We start from the raw sequence: 24,482 nt of genomic DNA on the forward strand, positions 1-24,482 counted from the left end.
GTCATGTTAAAATATGTACACAGATAATAATTTTAAAAAAATCCATTTACAAAAATAAATAAATAAATAAATAAATAAATAAAGTATAGAGGAAGAAAAAAAAAAAAAAAAGCAGGTCATGGTGAGTAGTCATGTCCCAGGCATGTTGCTTCCTTAACAAAGGTCAGTCTTTATCTTGAGTGAACCTGTCTATTGTCACTTTGCATCTAAGATGGGGTGGGGAACTTCCAGCCTGCTGGCCCTATAAAGCCCCAGAAATCATTAATGTCTGGCCCTGCCAAGGCATTAGAGCTGAGTTAACTAAATGTTTGACCAAATACAGCAGGCTAATTTTTAAGTTGATAATTTTGTATGGCCTTCAAATGGTGTCATAATTATCCAAATGGCCCTTGGCAGAAAAAAGTCCCCCACCCCTGACTAAGATAACATACATTTGAAATATCAGAGTAATCTCCTTTTCTAGACCCCTCAGGGCACAACCTCTCTACCCTAGCACCAGATCCCAGGAATCCTCATTGTTATCTTGTTCCCAGAATAACAACTCTACTACTATGTTTCCTTGAAAATAAGACATCCTTCGAAAATAAGACCTAGCGCTTGGAAAGATAAGACATCCCCAGAAAATAAGACCTATCGCAACTTTGAGAGAAAAAATTAATAAAAGACACTGTCTTATTTTTGGGGAAATAGGGTAGTATGTGTTGTAAGTGCTAATTATTAATATTACCCTGTACCCACCAAGGTAAAAGAAACCTGTGTCATGCTAGCCAGCTGGTTTGACTCAGTGGATAGAGAGTTCCACCCCCCACCTTAGCTGAAGGGATTCTGGTCAAGGACATGTACCTCAGTTGCAGGCTCAATCCCTGCTTTAGTCAGGTGGGTCAGGAGGTAACCAATCAATGTGTCTTTCTCACATCAAAGTTTCTCTCTCTGTCTACCCCTCCCTTCCACTCTCTAAAAATCAATGGAAAAAGAAACTCGGGTAAAGATTAACAACAAACAAGAACTGTATGTCTCCCTACCTTATTTTTTTTTTTTTTATCCAATCCCAGAGATATCCCCCGATTTGGTCTTCTGCCCCCTTAATCTACCACCAATGGCCTTCAAGCAACCCTTCTTACCTCTCCTCTTTTGATTCTAACATATAAAATAAGCTGCAAAACTGCCACTCTCTCAACCTGTTGAGATTTTGCCTGTCAGTTTGGCTCAAAAACACTCATAAAAATTCTGTACAGATTTAGAAGTTTCTTACATCAGTACCAAATAGACTAAAAAAAAAAAGATGTTTTGACTGGTTTGTATATTGAGAACTAGAATTCTTCTTATGTCTGGATCCCTCAACCCAGTAGACAGGGTTTTGAGAGTTCAGTTTCAGTAGCCCTGGCACCAGGGTTGGAACATTTGCCCCCCTTGTCAAATGATCTCATTTAGGTGTTCCTTTAATGGAATCATTTTTCAGCAGCACTTTATCCGGACTGTAACTAAATCTGCCTTCAAATTCACCTCGTAAGTGCTAAATTTTCTTTCACTCCATTCTGTAATAAGGCAACCTATGAAAGTGCTATTTTGTTCAGAACTCACCCTGAATACATTAAACTTCTGGTCATCCAAGGTGATGTAAAAAATCCAGAACTGAATTGCCATAGTATTTCCCCCCCCCCCCCCTAATTCCTTTTTAAAACAGAAGATTGCACAGTGGATTTCATTTAAATGTAAATGTAAATGGTGGCAATTGGATGGTAACTATAGAGGGGTTAGGCTAGATACTGCAAAACACTAAACACATGACTCTCCTTTTCCTTCTAAATTCATAGGTCCCCATGTTTCCCTCTAAAGGTGCCTTCTCCACCCTTTTCAGAAACCACAATACAAAGAGAATCTCCAGATTCATGGCTGTCTCAGATGATATGCATTAGGCCTCTCAGATGACATACATTTGGTAACTGCACAGGGCTGAACATGGAGCAGGCCACAAGTATTCCTGAAATGGGAATTGATTGGAGAAAAGCACTTCCAGCAGGAGTGTAGCTGGTGTTACTCTTGTAAGGATGGTGGGGGTCAAGGCTGTTGTGGAGTGTGCATGTTGACCTCCCCCTTCCTGGTATTACAATAGAATCCTTCTCAAAGGTTATCCTCAGTGGTGTGCATTTCTCTGAATAACTATGAATTGGTGCTAGGACTATATATTTTTTATGAAAAATTTTTGTTGTATTTTTAAAATGTTTAAATTACCATTTACATCCAATATTATTTTGTATTAGTTTCAGTTGTACAGCATCAAGGTTAGCCACTCATATACTTTACAAATATTTTCAATACACAAGAGGCACCACACGTAGTTATTACAATATTAATGACTATATTCCCCATGCTGTACTTTATATCCTCATGACTATTTGTAACTTCCAGTTTGTACTTCTCAATCCCTTCATCTTTTTTATCCAATTCCCCAAACCCTCTCCCCTTGGCAATCATCATTCTGTTCTTTGTATTTAAGTCTGTTTGTTTTGTTTACTTGTTTATACTGTTCTTTAGATTCCACCTATAAGTAAAATCATATGGTATTTGACTTTATATTTTTAAAAGTGCAGTTTGTAATTTCTATCTCCTCCCTTTATCAACAGAACAGCTCTTTCATTTCCACTATAGAGGTCTCCCTTGCTATACAAACAATACTTTGACATTGGAGCAGAGCAGGTGAATTGCAAATGATGCCCATGAATGCATAGCTAGGCTTGGCCAAAACTAGGAGCTTTGTTACTCATTTGGCATTTCCTGACTCTCCCAACTGTAAAGTGAAGCTGGGCTAATCTCTTGTTCCTCTACTGTAAGATCCTTAGAAATACTATTAGGGACTGACTGAGTCATGGGAACATTTGGTAGATTCTTTGAAGAAAGATTTTTCTTATTTGCAAAACACACAACCTTTTAGCTCACTCAAACAAGAGATCTTAGTTTAAAAGGTAGGGTGAGGAGTATTATATTGGAGAGCATTGTTCTGAAAAGGAGTGAGAGAGATGAATGAGAAGGAAAGCAAAGGATCAGAAACACTAGGGATGCCTGGAAACAGGGAGACTTGCAAGAAATAAGATGGGAGACTTAATTAAAAATGTGACTCTCACAGAGGAGAGTGTTAGGATCCCTGAAGAAGAAACACAAGAGGCCCAAAGGGGTAAAGAATTATAAATCTATTAGGTCATCTGAAGACCAGATGGGCTGAGTCCCCAAATGGCACCAGTACCCAGGGATTGGGGAGTCAGAGGTATTAAAGGACTCTAGACAGGCTTTTTCAGTGGGCAACTCTCTGGGTGGGTCCCGCTCCTGTGAGGGTCCCCAGGGGAAAGATAATGGTCTTAGCAAGTAGACTGTGGTCTAAGCGAAAGGGAATGTTGGTTGTGAAGTGGTCTAAAGGTCTAAAGGTAACCAGGGGAAAGGGTATCGATTCAATCATTTGATCAGACCTATTTGATCGGGGGTGGCAGGGTTGAGGGGGGTGGGTGCTCCTTTTGGTGTGACTGTTGTGGGTGGAAAACAGGCTCTCCCACAGGATCTGAAGAAAAGCTTTTCAAGGATCCATGCCCAGGAGATTGTAGTTTCATGGAAAGATTTATTCAGGATGTCTGCCCCTGCACTCCCAATGTTCTATTTGTCTCCATCCCACCAGGGAAAAAGTCTAATCTCATCTTCAGCAAGGCCAAGACAAAGGCCAGGCCCAGAGTTTCTGCTTCATATTCCTTTGGAGCCTGGTCAGTTTTCTGTGGGTCCCAGGTGGCCACTAGACTGGCACGGTCCTGTGCTCTGGGGGTAAGAGAGTGTGCATGATCAAAAGGGCCAGTGCAGGTCATTGAGTGAGAGAGAAAGAGAGGGAGAGAGAGAGGGGGAGGGAGATGAAGAGGGAGAGGGAAAGATGAGAGGAGAAGAGGAGGAAAGGGAGAGAGGAGGAGAGGGGGAGAAGGAAAATAGAGGAGATGGGGAGAGGGAGAGGAAGAGGGAAAGCTTCTGGGATTATAACCAGGAGCTTTTTCAAAATAGCCAAACTTTCGCAGGCTTGCATTGGGGTCCACCCCTAGCCAAAGATCTTCTCCCAGGTTTGACTGACAGTCCTCTATGATTAAGTACAATTCTGACTTTACTGTGCATGTGCTTTTCTCCCTGGGAGGGGAGGGGTGTTATTCTTGGTGAGCAATGCTCTGATCCCCTGGAGAGCGTGTGAAGCTGTAACTTCCTGGTGAAGCAAACAGGCTCAGTGTCCCCAGCTGAGCAGGCTCAACAATCTCTGGCTTCACTTGTTCTTTTCCTTTTAATCACTAGCTAAGGATGGTAACTTGACCATCACATGTACAACATTAAAAAAATAAAATAAAAAAAATAAATAAAAAAAAGGAGTTGCCCTAACTAGTATAGCTCAGTGGATAAGGCATCAGCCTGCAGATGAAAGGGTCTTGGGGTTTGATTCAGGTCAAGGACACGCACCTGGGTTGCAGGCTCATCCCTGGCTCAGGCCCTGGTCGGAGCACAACCACACAATATGTTTCTCTCACATTAATGTTTCTCTGTCTTTCCCTCTCTCTTCCACTCTCTCTAAAATATATATATATATATATATATATATATATATATATATATATATATATATATATTATATATATATATATATATATATATATATATATATACACACACACACACACACACACACACTCACACACACTAAAGTGAGGATTTAAAATAATAATAATAATAATAATAATAATAATAATGATAAAATAAAAAATCAGAAATTAAAAACACACACACAAGTTCCCTGGCCTAAGAATGATTTCTTGCTAAATTTCCTGTTTTCTTCTAATCCAAAACATCTTTTTTTCCCTAGAATTCTAGCTTAGATAATAAAGAATCTAATGCAACTAAGAGCAGTTGCTACATCCGATTGTGTAATGTGCAAGTACCATCCTGTAGGAAAGAACATACTGGATCCATAAGATGGAGAGCATTAGAGATATCTCAGCAGTCTGAGATAACTGTCTTCAGACCACATTGGTGGGTATTCTGAACTCTTTGTTCTGTGCCGGGTCTATGTTAGGCTCATGAGATACAAAGTTCAATAAATAGTGCTTTTTCTATTGAGAAATCACTTATTAAGGAACCTCATGGAACTTTTCCCTCTTCTTGAATGACTCCCACTTCTTGCTGGTTCCCAACTTGTGACTCTCATTGTGACTGTTTTTCTGCCCCTTGAGACTGGGTTATTTATTTATTTATTTACTTATATCTTTATTGTTCTTATTATTGCAGTGTTGTCTGTGTTAGATTATGTGGGGAAGGGTGATCTCATCTTTATCTGTGAATCTCCACAGCTCTTTTTTGAAAGCTATCTGGAAACATCTATAAAAAAAATAATATATTACTTTTGTACCCAGCAATCCCACTCTTGGAAAGACAACCTATTAAAACAAAAGCCAATACATCTGTATATATGAACTAGATGTGCCAACAAGAACCGGAACAGAGCTGTTGTTACTGGAAGTGTTGTAGGCAGTGGAACTGCACCAGGTGTTAGACTTTTTCAAAATAGCCAAACTTTTTCAAAATAGCCAAATGGACCAGAACTGGGTTCAGCAACCTCAGTACTTGAGTTCTGGCTAAGAAAGAATTCAGAGCCAAGACGGAACCTATAAGAAAATATTTATTTGTAAAATCACAGAGGTAGAAGAGGCAATTTGTAGAAGAAATGGGCTTAGGAAGCAAGGTTTAGAGGTAAAGGAAGGGCCCTTGTGTTGTAGAGGTAAAGGAAGGGCCCTGGGTTCAAAATAAGACCACCGGAGGCTGGTTAATTAATTTAAAAAAGCAAGCATATTTATTGAACTGGCCAGGACAGCCACAAGAGCACCACACGCAGGTGGACTTCAAATGACTGCACTGTTTCAGGGGTAGGCAGTCCCTTTCAAAGGTTCAAACCACAGGAATTTTCCTTTGTTCTAAATTCTAAATCCTAAAGACTAAATTCTAAAGACTGGGGACAGCCCGCACAGTCGGTTCCCAGTCACATCCTGCTGGATATTGGAATGTGGCCCTATCTTGCGATTGCGATAACACAGAAGCAGAGCTCAGTGGTTAAACTCTAAAGGTTATCTACAGTTTCTATCCCCGAAGCTACTGAGTCAGTGGGAATCAATCTCCTGTGGTCCTGGTCCCAGGCAAGGGAAAATTGCCTTAGCCTCCAGGTCTTCACCTGGAAGCTGAGGTAAGTACCCTGTGTTTTCATCAAATGTAGGGGCCAAACTAGAAGGGTTAAAATTCAAACAGCAGTTTTTACCAAAATATGGTTGCCTCTATATTTCACTTGGAGCTGGGGAGTGAGGAAGGTAATGGTAGGTGCCTGGGAAAGGGAAGAGAAAGGCTGGGGCTTGCTCCTGGGAGGGAGAGCGCCCTGGATCCTGGGTTGTAAGGGATTTCAGGGTAGAGATTTTGGAGGAGGTTCCACAGGAAGATCTTAATGGAATATTCATTAGCATTCCAGGTATGTCCCTTTAGGATCTAGGGCTCTACTGATTGATTGGTTGGTGCCAGGGCAGCAGGTCATTATCCAATGCAGCTGGTCCCGAGGTCAGCCTCACTGTAATTGATCCGGTTTTGCTGCTTTTCTGAGCCTGGAGTTGAAATACAACTGAGGCCTACATGCTTTATCTCTAGGCAGGAAGGGTCAGGGGGATCTAAACTGAATTACCAAGGATATGCTAGGGGAGAAAAGGTCACCATGGGTATGAAGACCTTATAATTGTTCTTTGTTAAGCACCTAGGACTTTCTACCCTGGTGACCTCTATACCTGGCCCATTGTCCTTGCTCTGCTCATGCCTGTCTAACTTCCTACCAAAAGGGTACATACCTAGGTTATGGGTTTGATCCCTGGTTGGGACATGTATGGGAGGCAACTGATTTATGTTTCTCTCTCACATTCATGTTTCTCTCTCTCTTCCTCCCTTTCTCTCTCTTTAAAAAAAATCCTCAGGTGAGGCTAAAAAAAGAGCTTTTATTGTTTAGGTTAATTACTGAAAGATTAATGGATGAAATAATATGATGGCTGGAAATTGTTTTAAAATCTACAGGTATGGCAGGAGAAGATGCAGGTGTGGTTGAGCCAGGATTAGACATGGATGTAAGGTGGGGATAGTGAAGGGTACATGGGAGATCAGAATACTAATCTACTTTTATATATGTTTGAAATATTCTATTATAAAAAGTTTAAAACATGATATAACTACACTTTGATATTTATATGTAAGGTGGGTATTATTTGTTTGAAAGCAAAATGCCTGAACACTAAGCTGAGTGTCAAACATCACATTCTAGAAATCGCCATGTTGTTAACAAAACTTACCAAAAGTAAAAGGGGTGTTGTTATAATACCCAGCTGAAGTTGGTCGGCTGGAGCACAGATAATATCTAATAATGAGTAGATCTGTCCTAATGCAGGTTAACTTCCCATCTATCAGTGGCCCTCCAGTGCAGTGCCAAATGTTTGTTAAGTAAATGTCCCAAATGATCATTGCGCCTTATTTTTACTATATACCAGGCAGGAGCTGGCAGCTTTCTAAAAGGGTTACTATCAACTTATTGCAAACATTTTCTGATATTTAATAAATATTCTTTTGTTAAGTGATTTTTAAAGTTTTATGATATTCCACCATATGGGCTTTCTTGTCTAACCTCTTAAAATTGAGCATTTAGACTGCTTCTAATTTTTCATTATCATGAAAAATGCTTTGAAGAACATGTTAAAATGAAAGTCTTTGCATACGTTAGAATACATTCCTAAAGTTTATACTATTTAATCATCTTTATATGGTTGAAGTTTGTGGTAGATTGTTTCAGTAACCATTCCCTTGTGTGTAGTCCCTTCCCATATTGAATTTGGGTTTGGTCACATGGCTTGTTTCAGAAAATGGGGCATTGGCAAGGACAGGCTAAAAAGAACTGCCTTTTTGTGTTGCTGCCACCATAGAGAGTCTGGGCTAGGTTGCTGGAGTCCTGTGGCACAGCCATTTGCCAGCACCAAACCACCAAACGTGAGTGTAGGGGAGCAGAATTTGCCACCAAAAATATGTCTCTAAGGCATAGGATTATTGTAGTCTGGGTATTTTTAAGAAACAGTGGACATAAGAGAAGCCCTGAAAATTAAGAAGAAGTTTAACCAGAAGTAGGTGGATATCCAATTGTTCCAGCATCCTTCATTGAAAAGACCATATGGTGGAATATAACTCAGAAAATCAGGTTTCCCTCTTTCTAGAATCTCTTATGTAATTTTTTTTCTTTTTTGTTGTGGGTTGTGGTTGGTTGTTGAATAACTTTCCTAAGTTTAGTGAAGAATGTATTTTTTGGTTGATCCTTACAATCTCTATTTCTTTTGCTTAGTAGTCAGTTAGTTGTTTGATATTTTCTTAAATGGCATAGGAAATTTAGCTCTAATTAGCTATAAGAATCTCAGCAGTGGTTAGAGAAATCAGCTCAACCTCCAGGTCATGCAAAATGTGGCTAATCCAGGCTTTAAGTCACAGCAACATGTCTCACACCAGAGCCTTCTCAGCGGTTAACCATGGCTCCGGGATGGAAAGTTTGTCTGGCTGAGTTAATTATAGATATTTTATAAGGAATAGGGCCAATGAGTAGAGATGTGGAGGTGGGAAAGGTTTCCTATTTTAATAGCTTTGAATTGGCAGTGACACAGCAGGAGTCAGGGTGAGGGAGGGAAGTCGGTAATCACTTGGGTGGGGGAATCACTCAGAATCCAAGAGAAGTCATTGCAATCAAGATTTGAGCTGAATCATTGAAGAGTCATTTAGACTGTTCCTTCCTCTTTTTTTTTTCTTACTTTCTTGTGTTATTTCCTGAATTCCTTTTGATCATATCTTCAGAATGTCTAAAATTGTGTGTATGCATGTATCTATCTATATATGTTTTCCTATACTTCTTCAAAAAATAATGATGCAATTAATTTAGTTTCCTATCTAGGAATGATAAGGATATCAGTTAGCATATACCTAGTTGCACAGGAAAGAATAATGTGCCGTAAGTAATAAAAGCAATTATTTCACATTATATGAAATTTGGAAGCATTTCATTTCAGGGTCAGTTCAGTGGCTCAGTCATATCATCAAAGTTGAGGCTCTTTCCACCTCTCCATCCTCCTATCCTCAGTGTGTGGCTCTTCATTTTTCAGTATTGAGTGCCAAAGTAGATAAGTAAGATCAATGTATACATCTCATTTAGATAATTATAAATTACAACTTGATAAAATGTGATTAAATGGTCTTATTTCTATAGAGGGAACATAAACATTTAAAATATATATTGAAGTTACTCAACTCACTACTTTCAACTTTTGTCCCTATGATCATCTTGAAGAAACCATGCTTTGAAGACCATGATAAAATTTTATATGTGTCAAATGTTTTACTCTAAATAGTCCAACAAGTGGTGCTTGAAGGAGTTCCAGGAGCCAGGCCATGACAGAGGGTGGGGACAGACTGTTCACTGAGCAAAGGGGATCTTGTGCTCTTTTCACTGCTCCATTCTATCTCCCTCTGAATTGAACTAAACTACAGAAACTGTATCCTTCTACTCATTTTGCTTTAAAAACACAAAACTACCCAAGGAAGCTTTGATTTAGACATCTTTTCCAGCCACAAAACACAGCTAATTATATTATGTCAATCTGGCTTTTTACAACTTACATTGATTTCTATGGTGGTGATGATCAAGCTAAAGAGTCTGTCATTGGTGTACATGTGCAAGACTTCCCCTGAACTGGAGTTCCAGTCATGGGCTGACTGGGGCTCATTCTACTGGCGTTGAAAACCCTTCTTTGTCTGTCTACACTTACGTTTTACTTATTTGTTTATTGCTTACTTTTTGCCCCACGAGAGTGTAAATTACAGAGGGCAGGGATTCTCATCTGTTTTGATCTTTCCTACATCCCAAAGGTTAGAGCAGTTTTGGCACATAGTAAGCCCTCAAAAAGTAGTTGGTTTAATGGGAGGACAGCAGGAAATGTAACCTTACCCATTTTCAGACCATAAATCGTAAAGAAAACTTGCCCACTGCTGAAACAAATTAGAAGTGATGAACTTGAGACCCTCTTCCCCCAGGCCTGTCAGGGCCAGACTGAAGGAGAAAAAGAAGATGCCATTAACCCTCCAAAGGGCTCAGGATAGGTTGCTACTTTGTCCTTACTTTTCTCATCTACAAGATGAAGTGGTCGGATAAGAAAAACAACATGTCCTTGAATAACATCATTTCGCCCAATGTATTTCATTACAAAGTTGATGAGGAGGAAAAGATTGATTTCCAGACAGGGCCTCTGTCTGTGTGGAATTTGCACATTCTCCCGTGTCTGCATTTTCTCTGGGGACTCTGGTTGCCTCCCACATCTCAAAGATGAGTATGTCAAGGAAATGGGTGTGTCCTCATTGTCCCAGACTGAGTGAGTGTATGTGCGTGTAGGGAGTGGTGTGTGTGTGTGTGTGTGTGTGGTCCTGTTCAAGGGGGCTCCTTCCTGATGGGTGGGGCTGCTGAGAGAGGCTCTGGCCACCCTGACACTAAACTGGGAATAAGTGGGTTGGAAAATAATGTTTTTATTCATCTTTCTTTTTTTCTGTTGTTGTTTATATTTTATTGATTTTGTACAGAGAGGAAGGGAGAGAGATAGAGAGTTAGAAACATCGATGAGAGTCATCGATCAGCTGCCTCTTGCACACCTCCTACTGGGGATATGCTCGCAACCAAGGTACCTTGACAGGAATTGAACCCGGGACCCTTCAGTCCCCAAGCCAACGCTCTATCCATTGAGCCAAACCGGTTTCTGCTATTCGTCTTTCTTAAATGAATGTGCAGCTCAGATTTATTTCAATGTTTAGGTGATGTTTTTATGACCAGAAATATGCCCCAGGAACTTCACTCTTGTTTGTATCAATTAGTCTATGGTAAAATTGGTTTCATTATACATTGGTTCACTTAAAGTCCCAGTTTTCAAGAAACTATTGATGATGTTAAATGAGGACTTAACATTGTATCTGCAATGTTTCCAGCTCTAAAATTCTATGCTTCATCTTCCCCTAGGTCTACATGCCATACAAAGGAAGTCTTAGGGTGCTAGGACCAGCAAGATGCTCCACTCTGGTTCTGAGGTAACAGTTTTCTCATTAGCATTTTTACCTTTTAGCAGTCGTCAGTAACGGCCATAACAAAGATAGAAAAATTCTATTGAGAATTTTCTCCCAATCAAATTTATAATCCTGCAGCTGTGCTTCCTTTTTGGTTTTATAAAACAAAGGTCTTTTTTCTGGGTCTTAATTGGTGTCAAATAGGACATTATTACTTTTATTTATTTATTTATTTTCAGAGAGGAAGGGAAGGGGAGAGAGAAGTAGAAATATCAACGAGAAAGAATCATTGGTCTACTGCCTCCCAATACACCCCTCACTGGGGATCTAGCACAGAACCTGGGCATGTGCTCCAACTGGGAATCAAACCAAGACCTTCTGGTTCATAGGTTGGTGCTCAACCACAGAGCCACATCAGCTGGTCTGGATGCTACATTTTAAATAAAACTTTTAAATTTAAAAATGTGTCCTTATTTGTTTAAATTGATCTGATTTTCTGCAAACTGAGAAGCACTGGCCCACTGAGTGCATTTCAGAGCACAAGTGGAGGAATTGTTAGCATTGGGTGGTCAGGAGCATTGGCTCTGGACCTATTAGTTAGATGCCCTTGGATGGATTATTTAGCTGCTCTGTGTATCAGTTTCCTCAATAATAGCATCTAACTTCTAAGGTTATTGAGAAGCCTGAATAAGGTAGAACAAATAAAACTTCAACTGAGCCAGGCACCCAACATGGGCTTGACCATTGTTGGCTGTTATTCGTCACAGAAGGCCATAATAAGACACACTTAGGCAAGGGTTAGCTCAGGCAAGGAGAAAGATAATAATAATAATAATAATAATAATAATAATAATAATAAAGAAAAAAGAAAAGAAAAGAGCATTTTGAGAAAATGTAAGGAATAACAAAAAAAGAAGAGGAACAGATATGGGCAACATAAAACCATTGGATAAGCTATATCTGTTTATTTGACTGACATATCTGTTAATCTGAACCTTTTAAAAAATCATTAATCTACTCACTCAGGACTGCATCTGAGGATGAAGTAGGGCTTGAGGTTATTGACTATTCAGGCCAGGTGCAAGGGTCAATGAAGCAGGTTATCTTTCTTTTAGGTTATCTGTCTCCTGGAAAATCTGGGGACCTGCAACCTGGGATTTTCCAAGAATAATCTTTCTAAACTGAGGGCGAAAGTTTAAAGATTTTGTTGTTTTGTTTTGCCTTGTCATATTTTTAAATAACTTTTTAAAAATAAGAATCTATGAAAAGAAGAGTTAGATATAGCCAGAATCACAGTACTTTTCCCTGAGACCCCCTTGCCTGCAGCTCGCCTCTTTCCCAGGCAAATCAGCACTTTCCACAGCCTGTTGAACCCTCAGAGCATTTCCCCAGCACACTCCGTGTTTGGGGTTATTACTTTGAGCATGTTCAACCTTTTCTTAGATGTCACTGAACTGTGCGTAGGCTGGCCTTCAGGGCATTGACCCTTAAGCAAATAGACAATGTTCCCGAAAAAGTTTGAATTCTGTTGAATGCTTTATAATGAACACCGAAGTTGGAAAAACCCTTTGACTCTCCACAGTGGAGTTCATTGTTTCTTCTGGCCTCCTCGAGTTCACTTTCACAGGTAAGCTACTTATAATTTCTACAGCATTTGAGGCCTATATTCTGCAAGTTCATTTCCTCCAAAGCTCACTGTGTGGGGCATTGTGTTTTTTATTTACTAAAGGATGGCCTCTTGTCATGCGATAAATAATATGACTTGCAGAATAATGAATGATTTCATAATATTATATACAATACAGATGACTCCTAATTTATAGCGATGTTATTTTATGAATCAATTCTCTTGAGAATCTGTGGTGTATGGGGATGTGTTGTACAAAAGGGGAAATAGAGTGAATAATCTACCAAAAATGAAAATGCCAGTGAAATTTCTTAACTTGGCTTTATGAAAGCATAATTCTGTTTGCATTGATAACCACAAATCCTACCCCAGAAAACTGGTGCTGGTTTAATAAAAAAACTATACTGACTTCCTTTTTTTTTTCTTTCTCCAACACCATGCTCATTTCCTCATTCTCCTAGTTTTTAATAATTTAGATACTGAAAAATATGAGCTCTGGATACCTGGCCAAAGGGGAAAAAGTTTGTTTCTAGAGTCTAGTTTTAGTTTCCCTAGCTAGTAGAAATTACATGTTGCTGATGATTTGAATGCATAGATCAAATATCATACACATTTAAGACTGGGAATTAAGTGCGCCTTTTCTAAATGTTCTGAGGGAGGAATAGCTTTCTAGACATTTTAGAGGCACATTAAAGTGATTGTACCTTAGACTCTTAATATTGGTTTCTAATAGTGATTATTATTCAACTTTTAAAGTATTGACTTATGTATAGGCTCGTGTTTAATAGGGGTTCTTTCTATGTGCAGGTACCCGCCAACCTATCCCCACAAACCCTCTACAGCTCCAGACTTAGTTACTCCTGGGCTCGCTCTGTAACTCTGTAATGATCTCCGAAGCCTCCATTTCCCTGCTGAGGAGTAACTGTTTACACACCCCTCCCCCACTCGATTGTAAGCCCCTTGAACAATTTGAGTTCTACCACTAAGAGTAATGGTGACAAATATTTTCTGATGAATGCTGGGAGTGAATTAGGAAGTAATTTAGGGGGAAAAATTTTGCCCACTCTGGTTTTAAAAGACACTGAAATTGCTTAAAATGCCCGCATTCCACTGTAGGAATAAGTATTAGAGTGCTATGCTGCTTTGTGAAGATGAAAGGGCTATGCTTGGAGAGACCAAGGAGAGCAGGCAGTAACTGCACTGTTCAACCCCACTTTCTGGATGAGCTAGTCCTCGGTCCTCCATCTCAGCTGTGACTCTGGGAAGAAAGGACGTTTGTGTGTTCCTGTGTGTTCCTTTCCCTCCGGACTATAAGGGCCCCATTTTTATTCCATCTCTGGACAGTGTCTCCCACATTGTTGACACACACCATCATCCCACAACCTACAAGATAACATTTTTTCTTGCTCCTTAGTATAAGGAGCTCTTTTCTTCTTTAATGATCCTTTGGAAAAATTAATCATTTGTTAGGTTTGATGATAACACAGGAGTCCTACCTACATCCCTCAACAGCAGCAGTGAAAGATGTTCTAAAGGCTATTTATTTATTTATTTATTTATTTGTTAATCTTCACCAGAGAATATTTTTCTATTGATTTTTAGAGTGGAAGAGACAGAGAAACATCGATGTGAGAGAAACACATCAATTAGTTGACTCCTGCACAAACCTGACTGGGTCCGGGGGCCGAGCCTGGAACTGAGGTACGTGAACTTGACTGGAATTGAACCCGTGGCCCTTCAGTCCCTGGGCTGACACTCTACTGAGCCAAATCTGCTAAGGCAAGCGATTTTTAAAAAAATCGAAATTTGTGGCTTGGAAAGTGACTTCCAAATTCAAGAGGAGCAGGAGCAGTTCCGCTTTTCTCTCTGAGCAGCTCAGGGAAGGGGAGTTTGTGGAGCTCGGGACACAGGGGACAACTTTATAAGAGCCAGGAGAGTATTCACTCCACTCCTGAGCTGGCCCTCTCCCTCGCCGTCCCTCAGCTCCTCAGTGGCTGTCAGGGTTCCTCCTTACCATGTTGGTCTGGATGTGGAAAATCCTCAGCCTCTTCCTCCTGAATTTAGTCTAGGCAACACCAACATGTTTTAAAGTCAGTATTTAAGAGCAAATGGAATTGAAGGAGAACAAATCTCCCCACTCCATCCCCCCCCCCCCCCACACACACAAAAAAAAAAATCCTCAAAAAACAAAACTATCTCCTAAGTGACAAGAACCTGCGCACCATTGGCTTGGCTGTGTCACATCACACAACCTGTTTCCTTTGGTGACCTCAGGCACTTTGGCTATGGAGTGATTTGAACTATAATATACTCCGGGCCTTAGTAAAGTTGGGGGAGCCTCTGCTTGATCTGGGGGGATTTCTGATCTTCCCAACATGATTCCCTGGTATCTCTCTAGGTGTGGTTCCCCTAATCTCAAGCCTTATCAGAGTTTTGAATTTTTTTAAAAAAATATATATAAATGTGAACAAACCCTTCTTTTACCCGAAAGCCTTTATTAGTTACCATTGTCCTTGAGACAAGATCCCAGGTCCTTAATGTTAAGGATTACCAGGTCTCAAGGAATCAACTAGGTACATCCTCCAAGGTTACCCCATCCGCTTGTCTTGCTAATGTCCTAAGGTAGAAAACTCTTTGCTATGTCTACCAGTAAAGGTCAGAAAACTGTTCTTCAGTGTGGGTTTCTGTGTGGATAGGATTACACATTTTATCAAAGAAATTAAAACCTTTAAGCCTGGATAATTAAACAGAAGTACATGTAGAACACAGGTTATACAGTACATGCCATTTAGCAAAGAGAAACACTGGTGTTGGCATAAACAATTAAGAATTCTTGGGGGATTGCATGATTAGGTGGCTAAAGTCTGCCAATCAGTGCTTAGAAATCTTGCTTTCCTACTTTAAACTTCCATATTCTCAAATTTATTGAAAAATATATTTTTCTAAAAGATCCTGAAATTTGTTCTGAGAGGTTTTAGGGACATCATAAAAATTTAGAGTGAAAAGGAAAGAGCATAGTATCCTATTTTTAACACTGAGGGTCTTTTTGTGTTGGTTAAGATAAAACTAGGTTATTATAAATTAGAGTCCCAGTGCACGAAATCGTGCACAGGTGCAGTCCCTAGGCCTGACCGGCGATCAAAGCACAAGCATCTGGTGTGAAAGAGGAGGACCCAGCTGACCTCTGGGCCCTGGGAAGCACCTGGGCCCCTGGGCCCCCACGCGCCCCCCTCTGCCCGAGTCATGGTGCCCAAGTCCCCATGCAGAGATGTGGTGAGCACGGCTGGACATCATGGGCTGAGGTGAAGCGTGGGCCCCTGGGCCACCCAGTGGTGCTGCATGGAAGCTGGGCAGGCAGCATGCTCTCTCCCGGCCAGCCTTGCATACCAGTTCCTGTGCGAACCCATGGGGAGCCTGACCAGCCCCTGTGGTCCCGTGGCTGTGGCCCGGCTTACCTGGAAGATGCTATGCAGGTGTGAGGTGGGCTTCTCCCAAGGACCTGGCACCTGAGCACTAAGGCTTCCCTCTCCTGCAAACCCTGGCATCCCGGGGGGAGGGCAGCAGAGGGAGTGATAATGAGCTTGCGTGCACCCACAAAGATAGTGGCAATTTTTGTGATTCCAACTTTGGGAAGATGCAATGAGATAACAAAATTACTAGAAATACCAAACATCCCTTTCTCTTGCTAAATGAATGACTGCTGTTTCTTTAACCGACCCATAAAATTACTCTGGCTTTCTGACAGCTTCCAATCTGGAGCAAACCCCCACTTCATTGGACTCTCTCCCAAATCATCTAACTAAAGCTCATGCCCTATAATTGGTTATTCCTAACAACCCTCCTACTGAGACACCCACAGTCCCCCCCCCAATCCATTCTCTCTCACTGTAACAAGTAATAAATCCAGATTCTTCAACTACAGGTGTGTTCCTCATGGTTTTTGGCTGAAGGGTATGGGAATGCTATGGGGATAGAAATCCATGCTCTGCATAAATTTTTGTCTGAAAATATTACTTTTTAATAGTAAAATAGATATTACAAAAAAATCATTGCATTCAGAAAGAAGGAAAATGTAAGCAAGCATAAAGCGAAAGCTAATGTACAGAATTGCTGAAGGCACGGAGAGGGGAAGCAAAGAGAGTAGTCTGGTTGATCAGTATTCTCTTCCTTAAAAAGAGCCTGACTTACTACAAATGACCTTAGAAGGGAGGAGCAAGAGGTGTGTGTGTGTGTGTGTGTGTGTGTGTGTGTTGTGGGGGAGGGGAGGAGGGACTCAGTCACTAAGCTTGAAGGGCAAAGGGAACTTTAGCTACCTTCTCCATCGGTGCCCAGATTCATTTCATTTCACACCATTCCGAAAGTCAGATTTTAACATCACCACCACTCCCTGACTTGAAATATGAGAAAATATGGGCCTGGAGAGAAGTTAAAAAACATACCCAATAACAGAGTGAAGCCAGGGCAGTACCAAGATCTATGAGACTCCAGAGTTCATGGGCAAGACACTACACCAACGGCTTCTAAATACTGCCAAATGTTTACACACCAGTAGAAAGAAAGCGTTTAAATGAAGAGTTCAGCCAGGAAAGCTATCATAGGAGGCCGAATTTTTAAAAAATTATCTTTTTTAAAAAAAATTATCTTATTTTAAGATTAAGAGATGCTATTATAACTATTGTTAAAGTTGTTTTAATATTTTCTCATTATCAAAGAGTTCCTTTGCTTTCTGAAAAACAATTTTTTTTGTTAAAATTTCAGAATCTATAGAACCAGCAAAATTTTCAGTCTCTGAATGTAATCTCTCTATATTAAAATTTTGTTGATGAGTAAAATAATGTTGAATGTGGTTCATTTAGTTGTTTTAGTTGTACTGACCTCATAAACTACTTAATTATATCATGTTGATAGTACTTTGATATTATGTAATGAGAAGAGTACTTTACTCCATGGTTTTCCTTCTCAAAATACACATTTGTCCAATCTGAGAAAATATCACTTAATATGATTTTAAGGGACATTCCACAAAGCAATTGCTCAATACTCCTCAAAACTATCAAGGTCATCAAAACAAGAAAAGTATGAGAGACTGTCACAGCCAAAAGGAACTTAAGGAACTATGACGACTTAATCTAATGTCTTTCTTTTACATCCTCACAACACTTTGCACTACTGGATAATTACTCTTCACCAGTATTTCAGTGAATGGTTTTAGTACTCATTGCTGGTCATTTTCCTATATTTATTTATTGGCTTGCAAAATAATGATTTTTCTAATTTTATAGAATTTTAAGTCAGGAATGGATATTGCTATTATTGAATATTTTTTCTGCATATATAAAAATGATCAATAATTTTTCATTGCATAAGAATTAACATTGCTCAGATGTTTTCATAAACTGCTGAATTATAATTAACATATCTTATTTAGTGAATTTAAATCTATTTTGAAAAGTAATTATAATTTTTTGTGACGTCCTTGTTTGTTTTGATGTCAAGGTTATACTTGTTTTATAAAATGAGCGGATAGCGGCTCTTCTGGTTCACACTGACTTGCTGTGTTTACGGAGGAGCACTGAGGGCTCCCTACCAGTACTGAGTGTTGTTGGTTGGATACACTGACTCATGAATGTTGCCAATTGGCTTTGCCCTTTTAGTGGTTTTCATTTTTACCAATAAAAAAGAAAAAAGGAAAGAAAAAAAGGAAGGATGAATAGATAAGCAGAAAGTATAGATAAATAAAAAACATCTATCCATTCATCAGCCTGAGAAATCCATAATCAATGATTTGTGTTTATCTTTCCTAATAATTAGACTCTTTCATGGAGTTTTTAATCACTTAAAAAATCTGCTTTTGCCTGGCTGGCGTGGCTCAGTGATTGAGCATGGACCTGTGAACCAGGAGGTCGCAGTTTGATTCCCAGTCAGGCACATGCCTGGGTTGCAGACTCCATCCCCAGTGTGGGGCAAACAGGATGCAGCCAATCAATGATTCTCTCTCATCACTGATGCTATATATTTTTAAATATGCTTTGCATGAGAGTGTTAGAAAAGGTTATTTCTTGAACCAAGTTGTTCTTTCATTTGGCTACTTTGGTTCAAAAAGTGATCATTATAATCATTCTTTTCTTTTCTTTTATAGGGTTACTGGCTACAGATTGCAATCGCCATGACTGACTCGGTAATTCTTCGCAGTGTGAAGAAATTTGGAGAGGAGAATCATGGTTTTGAGTCAGATGGATCATGTAAGTGGCCCTTTTCTCTCACTGCCTATTGCACAGTGACAAGTTAGAACAAAAGTGGAACAAACTAGTGAGGTTTCAAGGGGCAGAGACAAACCACCAACAATATTTAGAACTATCACCGAACATGTTTCTCACACATGAATGGGTGGTTCTCCCTAGAATCCATGTAATGGAATGTCTGAAAGTGTTAAGGTAAAGATGTATAAAGTATGGGTGAGGGAAGTATCTATTAATATTAATATCTGTTTCCTAGAGAGAGGAGGGTTGTTCCAGCATTGGCTATGATTATTAACTTTATTCATATATTGTAATAATTAATTATAGCAGTAATTATTTTGTGAGCACTGCTTCCCAAGAGGAACTGAACCAAGACTATGCTGGCAGAATGGAAAAAGGCTAGTACCTAGCATGTAGTGAGCACAGATGATTCTAAGCAAGTTTTACTGTTATTATTTTTTAAAAATACGTTTTTATTGATTTCAGAGAGAGGGAGGGAGAGAGACAGAAACATCAATGATGAGAATCATTGATCAGCTGCCTCCTGCATGCTCCCTACTGGGGATGAGCCCACAACTTGGGGATATGCCCTAACCAGAAATTGAACAGTAACTTCCTGGTTCATAGGTGCAAGCTCAACCACTGAGCCTCGCCAGTCGGGCAAGTCTTATTGTTTTAAACAAATCTTATAATTTTACAGGAGAAGAAACTAAGACTTGAATACACTTTTTAAAACTTGGCAAAGATCACATGACTCTTAATGGAGCCATAACCCAGTTCTGTTTAATTCCCAAACCCAAGGTATTAATCTCTATCTGTACTATAATGCCACTTAACTCTTAATTAAATTAAATTAACATGCCAGGAGGATCAGGATGTGCTGCTCATGGTAATGGTTGACATTAGCACCTTGGGTTCCTTTCCCTATGATTTCCATACTCAAACCCTTTTGCTTCCTACCCTCCATCTGCTCTGACCTGTGCTGGGAAAGCAACATGCAGATCAATCCCACAGCTTCTTCTGGTATGCAAGTGGCAACAGCATTATATAGTCCGGTTAATTTGTGGTCTAAATTCTAAGTGGGTAAATTCTGATGTTTCTAAAGAACCAAATAATAAATAGATATTTATTTTTCTTCGTTCAGTTTAGAAATGTTGGTCTCTAGTTGATATTCAGAAGATACAAATATTTCATACCTGAAGAAAAGTCATTCAGAGATGTAATCAAGCCTGCAGCCCTAATCCTGAAATAACATCTTCTTTATGTATATGTATATGTACAGAAAGAGAGAATAAAAAAGGAGAAATAGCAAATAATCATTTTGCTATGTTACATCAATAAAAAATAATTTATAGGAATGGTGTTTTTCTAGAGCAAAATTGTAAATGATTATGTTGTATTTAGTCATTAACTGCCTTGTGCATTGTTTTTATTCTGACAGATAACAATGAGAAGAATTCACAGTAAGTGACTATTTCAACAATACATTTTTTTTCTAGAATAAGTTCACAATATTCCTATGATACGCACAAAGCAGAGGAAATATTTTTATGTACATTGCACTTCCTATAAAATGGTATAAATAATCCATTATTTTCCTTTTTAAAACATTATTATAATTTGATTTCAAAAACCTTTTGGAATATTCCTTCTAGACTAGGTCTAAATCTCCCCTGTGTATTCAGGAAAAGCACAGAATTTCCAACCTAAACCGTAGGGAAGGTGTATAAGTATGATTTTGTGAGTACAGGGGAGGTTCCCAAGCCCAAATTCTATAAGCAAATAGCAGATACCTAAAACTTAATCATTACATTTTCCTCTTTAGTTTAGGAATTTAAATTCTTGTATAAAATAAATTATAGTTAATCATACATTGGCATACCGATAAAATTAGATGGAGTCTAATTTAGAAGACATTTGGGAGGTGCCAGGAAGTTTCTGAAATAAAGGTGATAGAAAGGGAGAGGTGGAAGGTATTTAAGTAATTTTAAGTAAGTAATTCACGGCAGAGGGAGGTGTTGGGTGTGGTAACATTATTTGGACTAGAAGTGGTAGGACTAGCCTGGGCTTAGAAGAATGATACTGGGTGGGAAAGAGATAAAAATGGGTGTGAATGTAGCTGAAAAGCAATGACAGAATGACCAGGAAGTTTGAATGAATTCTTTATTTTCTATTTTTATTTATACATTTCTTCAGTTTACTCTTTTTAAAATTGAATTAATTGGGGTGACCTGGTTAACAAAATTATACAGGTTTCAGGTGCACAATTCCATAATACATCTGCTAGTACCGTGTTTCCCCAAAAATAAGACATCCTCCGAAAATAAGACCTACTTACAGATTTCCTTCTGAGTGAAATATAAGGCATCCCTCCCAAAATAAGGCCCCCCCCTAGGCTAAACATGAGAGATTTGATCCACTGATTCTGAAAGAAATGGAGTCACAAGAAATTCACCAGGAAATTCAGGAATTGGATTGTTATGATGATGTTCCAAAAGATGATGACATGATTGTCATTGAATAAATGAGTAAATTCTTGATACTGTAGGATTCACAGTTTGTCTGGTTTGTGTTGTCAACTACCGTACTACCGTACCGTATACAAGTAGTAAATTTCCTTTATTTTCATTTAACAATAAATGTGTACCGTATTCTTCTTCATGAAAAATAAGACATCCCCTGAAAATAAGACCTAGCGCATCTTTGGGAGCAAAAATTAATATAAGACACTGTCTTATTTTTGGGGAAACAGGGTACATACCACACTATGTGTTCACCACCCTAAGCAAAGTTTCATTCATCACCATTTATGTTCCCCCACCCCCCACTCCATGCCCTCTTCCTCCCTTCCTCCCTCTGGCAATCACCACTCTTGTCTGTGTCTATAAGTTTTTCTCTCTTTCCCTTTTCTCGTCTTCAGTTTTTAGAGGAGATGTAATAAAGAAGAATGAGAATATAAGAATGAAAGTTTGATAAAGCTGCTGGGGGGGACAGGAACAATCTCTAGAGGGGTAAAGTACATGAACTAAAGCTGGAGACCATTCTCATTCATTCATTTCACAAATATTAATTAAGTGCCTTCTAGATGTCAGGCATTAAAATTAGGGCTGAGGTACAGAAAAGAACAAATTAGGCAAAAAATTCTGCGCTTGAGGAGCTTACAGCTTACATCTTAGGGAGGGACACATCATAAACACCATAAGTAAATAAAATATATAGCATGGTAGCTAGTGATAATCTATCAGTTTATTTCCACCAAGGAAAAAGTAAACATGGAATGGAGTTATGAAATCATGTGGGGGAAAGTTGAAGTTTTACCAACTTTGGCCAGAAAAGGCCCCATTGAGAAAGTGACTTATGAGTGAAGGTCTGAAGAAGTAGAAAGAATTGACCAAGTAGATAAAACAGCATTCTGGTGGGAAAAAATTGCAAGTGCAAATGCCCAGAGGAGGGAACAAATTTGGCATGGACAAAGGTCCACAAAGAGGCCAGATGGCTCAGGTAGTAAGAATTGGCATGCAGTAAGAGGAGACAAGGTCCGAGAGCCAGTTGGCCAGACCATGGGGGGCCTTAAATACTACACCAAGGACTTGGTATTCTACTCTGAGCTGGAAGGGAAACTCAGGATAACCAAATGCTAGGCATGGCATGAAATGTTGGCATCAATTCACTTGGTGGAGATCTTGTCTTCAGCCAGCCCAGCAGCCTGGCTTCAGGAGAAGATGGCAAACATTCAGGATGGATACAGAGATGAAGTTTCCAAGGAAGGTTTTGGGAAAAATGATTGAGGATGATGTTGAGAGCGTAGTTTAATTGGCAGGCAGTGGGAACTGGGAATGCATGGGGAAGGAAGCAAATCTTTATGAGGTTTAGCAATTATAAGTAAATGGAGGGCTTAAGGGACTGCATGTCTCAGGTGAGATGACAAATAGTTGTGGAAGGGAGGAGGAAGTGAGGAAACAAGATGCCTGGGCTGGCCCAGTATGCGATGGAGTAGAGTAGTTCCTGGTGAAGGAAAGGTCCAGGGTGTATCCATGAATGAATGACTCAGCTGAAGTAGAGATGCTTGGAGTTGAGAAGATCAAAGATGGGTTAAGTATAACTTTCTGAGAAACAAAATGAGTAAGAAATACTAAGGAAATATAATTTAATGGGAAGTAATGGAGTTTAAGGGAAACTTTTCATCGCATCAACACTATTTAATGTAGTTGTAAAATGTTTTAAGTGCTAGAAGGAAGTTTTAAATCAGATAATCTAACCACAGGAAATAGGTCAATATGACATTATCTCACTTATATGTGGAATCTAATGAACAAAATATGTCCAGTGGTACAGAATAACAGATCTCAGTGGGGAGAGAGTTGGAGGGGATGAAAAAAAAAATTAACCTAAGAATATATATCCATAATGCATAACCCATGGACACAGACAATAGTGTGGGCAAGGCCTGGGATGGGATGGGGCTTGTGTGGAGTGGGGCAAAAAGTGGGGAGGGAAATGGGGAACATCTGTAATACTGTCTACAATATAAACAAAGAAACAAACAAGCAAACAAATAAATAAATAAATAAATGTTTTAAAAAAGAAATAGATCAAGGGTTAAGACTGAACTCTAATAGTTATTTATTAGTATAACTGAGAGTATGGAGTACTTTCTAATTTCTCTCAGTGCCTTCAGAAAAACATCATTGAATCTCTCTTGAACATGAAATATAGCTATACTGAAATCTCTATAAGAGATAAATCCGAAGAATAAAAGCTTATTTATAAGATATTAGTTTTGGCAAGAGTTTCTTAACAGTGGGAGCTTTTTTTCTTGCTAAAAAATAACTCATTGACTCACCACCTAGGGAGAATTTCTCATTGTTTGGGAAGGATGGTCCATAAATCCCTATTTTCTCTCTTCAGGTCACAAAATGAGAAGAAAGGTGACAGCAGTCCAGTTGGCTTCTTTCAATTGGTAATAAGACGGTGCTGACTTATGACATAGGCTTTGTAACTATGAATCGTTCAGATCGTGGAGGAAGTGTTAAATCTTTAGTCATTTTGGCAGGTTTTTAACTACAGTGATTCCTTTTTCAGTCATAAACTTTGTCTATGTGATAACGTGCTGACTAGCAATTAGAAATGTATTGCTAATTAAACATACAAATCTTACTCAGTAGATCAAAAAAGCATCCTTGAAAATAATCACTATGTTCATAATTATTATTTTAGTAAGGAAAATCATCACAGAAATCATATTGTGCATATTTATTCTTATGACAAGACTTTAGAAATAGTATAATATAAGTATTTTCTCTCCATTGTTCATGATGAAGGCATTTATAGGCACAAATAGGCATTCTTCATTGCCATTATCAGCTCTAGGAGCCAATGTATGTTATTGCTGAATGTCCTACATGCTGAATGTCCTACTGATACCATTGCTGAATGTCCTACTGATACATGTGCAC

The 24,482-nt window shown here is 39.1% G+C and overlaps 1 protein-coding gene across 5 annotated transcripts in view; it reads left to right on the top strand.

Moving 5' to 3' along the window:
- Positions 1-12,644: 12,644 nt before the first annotated feature.
- Positions 12,645-24,482, top strand: part of ABCB11 (ATP binding cassette subfamily B member 11) — an 88,940-nt gene continuing 77,102 nt past the window's right edge. For 2 of the 5 annotated variants that reach the window (XM_036421484.2, XM_045575409.1), the window contains exons 1-5: positions 12,646-12,787; positions 14,390-14,488; positions 18,927-19,029; positions 20,468-20,489; positions 23,935-23,986. In XM_036421484.2, the coding sequence (XP_036277377.1) occupies positions 18,954-19,029; positions 20,468-20,489; positions 23,935-23,986 (150 nt within the window). In that variant the 5' untranslated portion in view covers positions 12,646-12,787; positions 14,390-14,488; positions 18,927-18,953. Of the gene's footprint in view, positions 12,788-14,389; positions 14,489-18,926; positions 19,030-20,467; positions 20,490-23,934; positions 23,987-24,482 lie in introns of those variants that run through there. The other 3 variants (XM_045575410.1, XM_036421485.2, XM_036421486.2) reach the window with 3 other exon arrangements.

This window comes from Pipistrellus kuhlii, unplaced genomic scaffold (genome assembly GCF_014108245.1).
Source record: "Pipistrellus kuhlii isolate mPipKuh1 unplaced genomic scaffold, mPipKuh1.p scaffold_m20_p_7, whole genome shotgun sequence".
NCBI lineage: Eukaryota > Metazoa > Chordata > Mammalia > Chiroptera > Vespertilionidae > Pipistrellus > Pipistrellus kuhlii.